The 10,715-nt window shown below is 37.7% G+C and overlaps 1 protein-coding gene across 1 annotated transcript; it reads left to right on the top strand.

Annotated features, from left to right (window-relative positions):
* The first annotated feature begins 552 nt into the window (after positions 1 to 552).
* Positions 553 to 4,265, top strand: LOC131316151 (probable LRR receptor-like serine/threonine-protein kinase At3g47570). Its single transcript, XM_058345429.1, has 3 exons — positions 553 to 3,407; positions 3,486 to 3,881; positions 3,953 to 4,265. Exons 1-2 carry the CDS (start codon positions 686 to 688, stop codon positions 3,866 to 3,868), a joined length of 3,105 nt encoding a protein of 1,034 aa, XP_058201412.1. The 5' UTR covers positions 553 to 685; the 3' UTR covers positions 3,869 to 3,881; positions 3,953 to 4,265.
* The last annotated feature ends 6,450 nt before the right edge of the window (positions 4,266 to 10,715 follow it).

Below are 10,715 nucleotides of genomic sequence, written 5' to 3'. Positions count from 1 at the left end.
GTGCACGCGCGCGTGTTCGTGTGTGTGTGAAACTGAAAAGGCTAAGGATAGGACACTATCAAAAGATAAACTAATACTGAATACATTCTCATATGGTATAGGATAGGATACATATTTTCACTCATCGTAAAAGAAATGCTTACACTGGTAGTCCAACGTAGCAGAATTACATTGCCTAACATGTCTTGAAATGGACTAGCCTTAGTGGGATGGCATTGGGGATTTAGCCAAGATGAGTACATGTATCTTACACCGAACTTGTTAGTACTCTTTAACACCATAAAAAATTCCCAAGAAAATGTGTGGTTTTAACACTTCTCTTTTCAGAGGCAAGCTTGAAAGAGAGATCTCATGTTCAAGTTCATGGCCCGCCATTGAAATCTTGTACTAACTTACAAATGCTATCACTGTGGAAAAAAAAGAAAAAAGAAAGAAGCAGGTAGCCTAGTGGGAGTGCTTAATTTGACGATTTAGCAGACCCATAGTAGTGGGCCATGTGCCGAATTATGAGCCGCATGTTGGGGCAGCAGTGACGTGTGGTTTCAGCAGTGATGACTAGGGGACTTTAATTATCACAAGACTTGTAAAGTGCAAAGACTTTGCATGATGTTAAGGTGTTACTGCATTCTTATATTATGATAATCTTTACTGTCAAATTGGTTAAGCTCTTGTTTGCACTTCCGTCATGGGTTTGAGTCTATTCCTCCAACCATTTCTTTCCTCTGTTAATCATATTACTGTCCTCTGGGTTTGCATGTGCATCATGGTTTTATTGCATCAATCTAATTCTGCCTCCGCCAGGCTAAGTGGAAATGAGACAGACAAGTTAGCTTTGGTTTCCATCAAGGCCCGAATAACTCAGGACCCTACAAACATCACGAGCTCATGGAACAATTCTCACCACTTTTGCCGCTGGAATGGGGTCTTATGCGGCCGCCGCCATGGGCGAGTCACCGGGTTGGTTATGGACTCCTTGAACTTGGCCGGTGCCATATCTCCTTCCATTGGAAACCTTAGTTTCCTCCGAACTGTTAGTCTCTCAAGCAACAGTTTTCGAGGTGAAATTCCTGGTGAAATGGGTTGGTTATTCAAGCTGCAAATACTGAACTTGAGCAATAACTTGTTGGAAGGACAAATTCCAGTGAATCTCTCTCGCTGCAGTAACTTGAGGAGCCTTGGATTAAATGGGAACAAGCTCAATGGAAATCTTCCGGAGGAGCTTGATTCGTTGTCCAAATTGGTGCAACTAGTTATCGGCTCCAACAATTTAACAGGAGCACTCCCACCTTCTTTTGGGAATCTCTCCTCTCTAGAAGTTTTCTCAGGACAAGAGAATAAGTTGGAGGGAAGTATTCCTTACTCACTTGGCAGTCTGAGGAACTTAACACAATTTTCGTTCTCCTCAAATAACCTATCAGGTGTGATTCCTTCATCTCTCTATAATCTTTCTTCATTGGAAGTTTTTGAGGCACCCCAAAATCAACTTGAAGGAAGTCTTCCGCAAAATTTGAGCCTTACTTTGCCCAATATCAAAGTGCTTAACGTTTGGGGAAACCAGTTAAGTGGATCCATTCCGCTTTCCATATCAAATTCTTCAAAGTTTGAAGTAATTAACTTAGCACAGAACCAACTTTCTCCCGGAGTGCCAGTTAATTTTGGAAGCCTAAAGAATCTTTGGTATCTTGATTTAGGTGATAGTGGTCTAGGTACTGGTGGCGACGATGACCTTAATTTCATCTTCACTTTGACCAACTGTAGCAAATTGAGAGAGTTCTTCATAAACGACAACAATTTTGGAGGTGTTTTGCCGAACTCCTTGGCCAACCTCTCAACCCAACTTGAGGTACTATCAGTTGAAAGAAATTGGATATACGGCAACATTCCAGCAAACATTGGAAATCTCGTGGGCTTAACTGCTGTAGCTTTGCACGTGAACCAATTGACAGGGAGTGTTCCGGCCTCTATTGGAAGACTTCATAAAATTCAAGAAATGGGGTTAGGTAAAAACAATTTGTCTGGGGAAATCCCTTCCTCCATTGGGAATTTATTACTTTTGAACCAACTCTGGTTAGAAGAAAATGAATTTCAGGGAAATATACCTTCAAGTCTTGGAAATTGCAAGTATTTGTTAAGACTACATCTTTATGGCAATAATCTTAGTGGCAGCATCCCCCGAGAAGTATTAGGTCTTTCATCTTTGTCAATATCTCTGGACTTGTCTCGAAACAATCTAAACGGCCCTCTACCTCTGGAAGTGGGCAACTTGAGAAATCTTGGTGAGCTAAATCTTTCCCATAACAAGTTATCTGGTGAAATTCCTAGCCGCCTTGGTCATTGCATTAGCCTGCAATACCTCTATTTGGATAACAATTTATTTACAGGATCCATTCCCCAATCTTTGGAGTCTCTGAAGGCCATTGATGAATTAGATCTCTCGCGTAATAACCTCTCCGGAAAGATTCCCAGGTATTTTGGAAACTTTAAATTGTTGAGGAATTTGAACCTTTCTTTCAATAACCTAGAGGGAGAGATACCGTCGCGAGGAGTGTTCCAAAATGCAAGTGCAATTTCAGTCTCTGGAAATAACAAGCTCTGTGGGGGTATACCTGCATTACAGCTCCCAGCATGTGCTTCTGGAAAAGAAAGAAAGAATAAAATGTCTCTCAGTCCCCCCTTAATCGCTGTCATAACATGTGGGCTTTTGAGTATAATTTTGGCATCATCTGTCATAATCCTTTGTCGGCTTAGAAAGACGAGACAACTGCCTTCTGTGGCATCTTCTATACTGGGTTCACAGAGGAATGTATCATATGGAATGCTCCTCAAAGCAACGAACGGCTTCTCTCCGGAAAACTTAATTGGTTCAGGAAGCTTTGGTTCAGTATACAAAGGAATTCTTCATCCAAGCAATCAGAAAGCTATTGCAGTGAAAGTACTTCACCAAGATAATAAAGGAGCTTCAAAGAGTTTTATGACTGAATGCAAAGCTTTGAAAAACATTAGGCACAGAAACCTCGTTAAAATCATAAGTGCTTGTGCAAGTACTGATTTCCGAGGTAATGACTTCAAGGCCCTTGTTTATGAGTACATGGACAATGGGAGTCTTGAAAATTGGTTGCATCCGGTTTTTCGGCAAACTGGTGTTGCTGATGAGCAGCCTAGAAGTTTGAATCTCCTTCAGCGATTGGGCATAGCTATTGATGTGGCTTCTGCTTTGGATTATCTTCACAATCATTGTCACATACCAATTATACATTGTGATATCAAGCCAAGCAATGTTCTTCTTGACAGTGACATGACTGCCCACTTGGGTGATTTTGGATTAGCAAGGTTCCTGCATCGTGAACTTTCTCAGAGCCAAACCAACTCTGTTGGTTTAATAGGGACTATTGGATATACAGCACCAGGTAATACATGTATATCTACGCTTATTTATTGGTTTATAATTATCAAGAGTGAACTTAATTTTCGTGTATATGTTGCAGAATATGGCATGGGGCTTGATCCATCTACCAGTGGTGATGTATACAGCTATGGAATCCTGTTGTTAGAGTTGTTCACTGGAAAAAGTCCCACAGATGGCATGTTCAGAGATGGCACGAACATTCACAGATATTCCAAGATGGCTTTGCCAGAAAAAGTGATGGAGATTGTCGATCACAAACTTTTAGAAAACGAGGAAGGGGCCAGCAAAAGTTCTTGGACAGAAACCGAAAGGAGAAAAATACATGATTGTTTGATTCTGATACTCAAAATCGGAGTTGCGTGTTCTGAGGAATCACCAACAGAACGAGTGACCATTGTTGACGCGGCTAGGGAATTGCATTTGATCAAGGAGATGCTGGTTGATAGAAGGACTAGAAAATAAACGGGTGACCAAGGTATGCTCTCATTTGATATTGGCACTTATTTTAGGGCTGCCTTTCATATCTGATTAAGATAACATTTACAGGGCATTTGGAACCATGTCGAACAAGTTCCTTCAACATCTCCACTAGGATCATCACCACAAAAACAAGTGAAGCCCAAAGTGTTTCTTCTATTCTAGCAGTGGACGAGTTCATCTCGTTCCTCTCATGCAGCGATCTTGGTAAGGGGCTTTTTTTCCTCTGTTCTTATCGCGTACACCGATTACTTGTAACCTGTAAATGTTGAAAGTTGCAAAACTCTGATTGGAATCTCTATTTTCTATGTTCTGTTTTTATTTTCCTATATTGTGTGTAATCTATGTTTGAGAATTTCATGGCTTAAATTTTCCTGTTAGTTCAGTTATGCTTTTAATTTAGCCTTTTGATGTTTGGCTTTTCTTTTGCTGTCAGTAACTTTGCTATATAGCTTTGGTTACTGAAAACAATGAGAAGCCCTTTTTTCTCCTTTGGAGGAAAATTCCGGCGATTCGGATGTCGTCCAAGAGGTCGTAGATCACCAACTCAAAGACTGTTCTCTGGCTGGACCCAAGGCCGGCTCATAAGTTTTGGAGGCCGGAAGCGAACTTTTTGAACAAGGCCTCCCTATATTTTCCATACAAAAGTGGTCTACAAAGAGTCTCATAAAAAAAACTATTACAAAATAGAAGCATATAATTATCCAAAAAAAATGCAACTATTACAATATCTCAAAATCTATCATTTCAAAATTAGTATTTTCGCACTTTTTGATGTAAACGTACTAATTAAGTCTCCATATATAGTTAAGCTGCTTCACCAGTGACTCACTCAAGTGTGAAGCAGCGTTTCTTTCTTTCATTTTTGGATCGGCTCATGTATTCTTCTGTCCCTTGAATTGGCGTTTCTTTTTCTTTTCTTTTATTTTTTCAATCGCCGCAGTGATTTTAACGAGTAATTCCACCGTTTAGCCTATTTTGTAGTTCCTAAATTTCAATTGGGCTTACTTTGTGTAAAGAAGGTTTAGTGCAAAAAAATTTGGACCATATATATATATATATATATATATATATATCCTAGGATTTTGGGGCCCTTATTTTTAACATTTTTTGGGGGCTCGAAGCCCGTGATTCTCCCGCCTATACCATTAGCCGGCTCTGGCTGGACCTGAATTATGCTTCATCTCTTTTGCTAGCCGTTCACAAGTATTTTGAGGCTCGGCTCAGCAAGGGTTCATTCGAGCTTGGATCATTAAGTTAATCACGAGCTCGAGCGAGAATATTAGGGTCGTTTCGTAAAGAATCGAGCCGAACTTGAGTTAGCAGAAGCGAGAACACAAAAATCCATTTTGTATATAAAAACTACAAAGGAGATTGATTTCCACACTCCCTATTTCTCCACGTACACTCCCTTTTTTGTCTCTATTATGTGAAGTTACTACCCGCTTGGCTCGAGCTTTGCTCATTATGTTTTCGCTGAGCTCGAGTTCGGGTTCGTTAAAAACTTAATAAACAAGCTTGAGCACAGTAAAACTCAACTCGGCTCGTTTGCAGTCCCAAATTTACATGAATGCATGGTTTGATTATGCATGTGAAGAATCTTCTATTTTGTTCCACTTGTCCAGATCGAGGAGACTAAGTGCCGTGTTCGGATGGCCCGCATTTGGCGATGAAATTTTTTTTTTTGCCCTAAATGATTATCTTTGGCGACGAAAAATAATTTCTTCTTTGTTTTTACACTTTCGGTGACGAAAAATGTATTTCGTCGCCAAATGAGTATCCTTGGTGACGAAAATACTTTTTCCGTCGCTAAATAAGTATTATTGGTGACAAAATAATTTCGTCGCAGAAATTGTCAAAACAATGACGAATTTAATGAATTTATTTTTTTGTCGCCACTTTTTGGTCACCAAACACATTTTTCCTTGTAGTTGTAGTGTTTTAGCCTCATTGGATTAGTCACTAATTAACTGTTTTCAAACAACATGTAACTATTTGAAAAAAATACTAATCAATGCATTTTGAAACAATAAAATCGTACTAAATGCAATGAAATTTCATTTTGACGTTGAAATGTGTACGTAATACTAAATTCGAGATACTAAAGATACTCAAGCCTAACTAAGGGCACATTTTTCACCTCCAACCGCCCTATATGGAGTTGGAATCTTATTATTATTATTATTATTATTATTTATTTTATATCGGCAACCTCAGCATGGAACCTATTATTACCTATAAAAGAGCATGCCGTTTCGGGGGCATCTCGATCTTTTTTTCGAGCATAACCAACGGGTTGTGTTTTCTGTCGTAACTGAGGCCACCAGCCAAGGAAATATAGTTTCTACTCTGTAGAGTCGTGCTTTGCCTTGCCAAGACCAGCTAAAATAGCATGCTGTTACAGAGGTATTTCGGTCTTTTTTCTGAGCATTACCGGCGGTTGTGTTTTCTCAAGTAACGATGCCAAATAGCCAAGGATTGCTCAAGTGGTCTTGATAGCATCGCGCCTTGACAGCCGGCATCAGGTGGCCACGGCTCCCCAAGAGAGGGAGACCACAACCCCCTATAGTAGCAAAATGAGCCTTTGTCCTTATGGCACGAATAAACATGACTTTGTATGAGAAATCATAATAGGGTTTTTTTAGCAACACAAATCATTTTTTGAGCTTTTGGTTACGAAGGCAATCGCATGGGAAAGTTGGAGTAAAGTCCTTTTGGTTACGAAAGGCAATTGCCAACTATAAGATAAAGAGCGCCGACGACATGCGAAGGCCAAAAAGCTTAAGGAACAGAACACAGTGTGATCGTGCACGAGAAAAAAACAACTAACAACATAAAAGAAGAAATGTGGTTAAGTTTGTTAAATCCTTGAAATCTTTCTTTCATATATATAAATGATGTTCTCTTTGATGTCAAAAAAAAAAAACTAGTTCCTAATTCTTATCCTTTTTTTTTTGTCCAAACAACAGCTACTATATCATTCCCCTAAATTACACCCTTCACGGATTTTTATTTGTGTTTCCAAATCCATTACCAACTGTTGGGAATTATACGTAATAATACGATTGCTATGACTACCATTGTTTTGAGCGCATTAGATGGTAAAAATTTATCACTACTATGGTAAAAAAAAATGGCAAAATTCGATGATAAATGCTAAGAAAACATCCAAGTATACACCCGGATCGATCGGGCACGTGGTCATATTTGGACTGGGCAATTGATCCCAAAGAGTTTTCGGCTTTGGGCCATTACAATTGGGCTTGGACTTAGTAAAGTCTTTGTGGTTAGTAAAGTAGAACTTTTGAAGTTTGGGCTACCTAGCTAGAGTGTGGGTTTTTCGCCCAAGATGAAATCTACTAATCTAGTTGCTGATATGCAACAGTACTCAGTAGCTAGCAGCAACTTTGAGATGGTTTTCCCATTCAATCACCGGAATTCATTTTTCAACCATCACCCGGCCTGATGAGAGGAGGAGATATTCACATATAATAGTAAGCCCACTTTTATTGATAAGGCACACAAACAATTGTAAAAAGGCTCACATCAGTAGTATGATAAACTCATATCTGTTGTTCAAATCACAAAACATATTACGGAAGCTCAAAAAAATCTTTGATGGGTAGGTGAAAGCTATAAATGTTTTTTTTTCCTATTGTATGTTCTTATTCATTTTCATTCCAATCCCTTGGAGCCTAGTAAGTCAAAAGTCTGATTGAGCTTAAATGGTATCCTACTTTTGTTGCTTGATAATTGGAGAACTTAGCATGTAAAAAAAAAAATACACATTCATATTGACAGTTATCTTGTCATCACTTCTTTACATCATTTAGCATGAGAGAACCCAAAGAATAGCGTCGTAGTCCGTTATGTTACTACAGTATTTGTCTCTTGTTTGGGGTGCGATGATGATTATTATTATTATTATTATTATTATTCTTATTATTATTATTATTTTGTGGCGCTTCAGAAAATTGCCATGAGTTTTTGCATTCTGGTGATCCATTGGCGCAGAAGCCGCACCAGGACACTAGCTGAAGTAAATGGGCTGGACTGGGTTTGACCTGCCTGGGCGTAAGCCCAGAAGCCGCACCAGGACGCTACTGACAATAAGTGGGCTAGATGGGTGTTTTTCGTGGGAAAAATGACGGCCAATGACGTGTTTTGATAATTAATACTAGCCAACGACATTTTCAGCATTAATAAATATTCTCAACATGTTATTAACAGGTATTAATTATCAAAATATGTAAATTTTTTGAGTAGCTTTATACTCGGTAAATTTTTTGAAATGGGCTCATCCTTATTTGTAATTTGGACCCCCAAAATGTCATGGGCTGTCATTTTCCCTTTTTCGTGCCTGGGCTAAGGCTCACAGCGGACGGGCTTGTGATTTCCAATTCTGTACTATGATTATAATAGTATATATTAGTATATTTTTATCATGAAATTGAGTAAATAAACAAGTTCAAGAAAGGATAAAATAAAAATAAAAAAAACAAGTCCAAGAAAATGCTCACATATAAAAGCCCCCCTTTGTTCGCAAATCAGAAAGTAATAATCAATAATCACCTAACCAATAAGCCTCCGGCGCCCCAGCTCATACGTCGAGCACAAATGTACGGTATTTCTAGCACGAATAAGCTGGAGCTCGACTCAAATCTGTACTAGTTCGGTTCATTAAATATTCTTTGGGCTTGATCCTTGAGCTTGCTACACATAAACTTAAGTATATATTCTGTAATTCTGGTTGACTCAACTTGTTGGCAGCCCTACAAAAATTTGGCAGAGAAGTGTGTTTTCTTTTGACAATGGATCACTTAATTTGTACCCGTACTTCTCTTCTTCTTTTTTGTTATTTTTAGTAGTATGTTATTCATTTTTGTTAAATTCACATAATATTTTTTAGATTATCCATTCGTCTCGAAAAAACGAGTCTTAACAATAAAAATTGTGACCAAAAGCAAAAAAGAGTTCGCAAAAAACAAAATAAATGAAACAACCTGTATTTTTGTCTGTACTGTCATCTTATATGAATTTCTTTCAACTTTGATTCTCATTTTTATACTTTTCGAATTTCTCTTGTCATAATGAATGATTAATTCAAAAACTTACAATAGAAATCTACGATAAAAAAATTATGAAATGTAAAAAACACCAACAAAAAAAATAACAAAAAAAAATGTAGGAGTGTTATGTTGTGCTTATTAATATCAGGTTTGTTTAGGACCTAATTAAATGGGATTACGATGTTGATTTCCTTTTCTGTCCTTTGCCATAATAGTAGAATAGAAAATGCTGATGACATGTCCTGATATTGTTTTTTCTTTTTCCGTTATTATAGTCATATATATATTTATAACCGTACGTTCAGGCCAACTTGCGCGCATGTCGACTAATTCCGGGGTCCTGAAGGAAAAGACTGGGCATATATAACCCACAGTGACCCACCAAGATTTGGAATGTTTAGCCTCCGTCGTTGTGATCACAAAAATGATGAACTTTATGTGAAGTGGTTAATAATTGAACAAAACTAGCACATATAACTTGTTTTGAAAAAAGGAGAGATACTTATTCACAAAGCCACTGTAAATAGGTTATTTACGGAGCCGCAAGATCTCACTCGTCCGTCTCGACAATCAATGATCCGGATTTTAAACAAACTTTTCAGGATAGATTGACCCTCCAAAACACTTTGGACCCGTGAGATTCACCTCCGCAGACACTTTTTTACGGCATGCACACTCCCTCAAGAAAAAATTTTCTGAAAAAAAGACGTAAACATGAACAAAGTAATGTGGAAATTTTTTTGAAGAAATAGCAGCACATCATAGGTACGTCGCACCTTTACAAAATAGGTTGCATTTTTTTTTTTTTTTATGTAAGTAAAAAATAGGTTGCACTTTGCACTTGTACAAAATGCTTTCTTGCAGTAGTTGTCACAAAACCCATTATTACAAATTTGCAGCTATTGAAAACTAATCATGTACCCTTCTTTGTTCATCTTAAATATTGGTAATGTTTGCATTTAATTTCACAATACCCACTTAGGTTTCTTGGTTTAATTGCATTAATTTGCTAGATCTTACTTGTGTTTACACAAGTAAAGAAACATCGAGTTTTTCCCCCTTCATTTTTCATATATACTTTTTTTTTCACGAAATGAAATAAGAATTTTATTAAGAGGAAAGATGACCTAAAGATCGTACATCATAAGGGCAAGTGGTAAGACATATATACATCACTTTCATAACATTGATGGCATTTATTTTTATGCGTCTAAGAGGGCCAATTATTGCACAAAATCCACATGATACTCCTAAAAGTCTCAGAGAGCATCTTTCCTGTTTTTTAATAAGCCTTTTCTCATTTTAAGGTTGTTCTTCATTAACTACGTGGCAGGGTACCATTCATAGTTTAGTGAATTGACCCAATATGTTTTTTTATAATTGGATGTCCGGACCACTTTATGTGTTACTCGACTAATTTTGGAACCCTAAAGTTAATGACCACGCAAACCTACTATGGCCCTAAGGTTTGAAATGTTGGATTTCATGGGATTTGAACTTGCAAACTCTTAGGAACAAGCCTTTTAATTGCTTCCTTATACCCACTTGGCCACTTGGCCAAATCGCTTTCTCATAGTATTATGTATATATAACCAAGTTCAACTTAGGTTACTCAGCTTCTCACCTACTGAAGTAGTAATTATAAAACTTTTGGATAGTTTGAGCCCTACTTTTTTGCAGAAATTTTGGATTTTGCAGTAAAAATTGCCGATAATTTATAAAATAATACAATAAAGCGGATACTACTGATCCAAAAATGCAGA

The sequence above is a fragment of the Rhododendron vialii genome, chromosome 2a (assembly GCF_030253575.1).
Source record: "Rhododendron vialii isolate Sample 1 chromosome 2a, ASM3025357v1".
Taxonomy (NCBI): domain Eukaryota; kingdom Viridiplantae; phylum Streptophyta; class Magnoliopsida; order Ericales; family Ericaceae; genus Rhododendron; species Rhododendron vialii.
The sequence above is the reverse complement of the archived record's forward strand: the minus strand, read 5'-3'. Positions and strand labels throughout refer to the sequence as shown.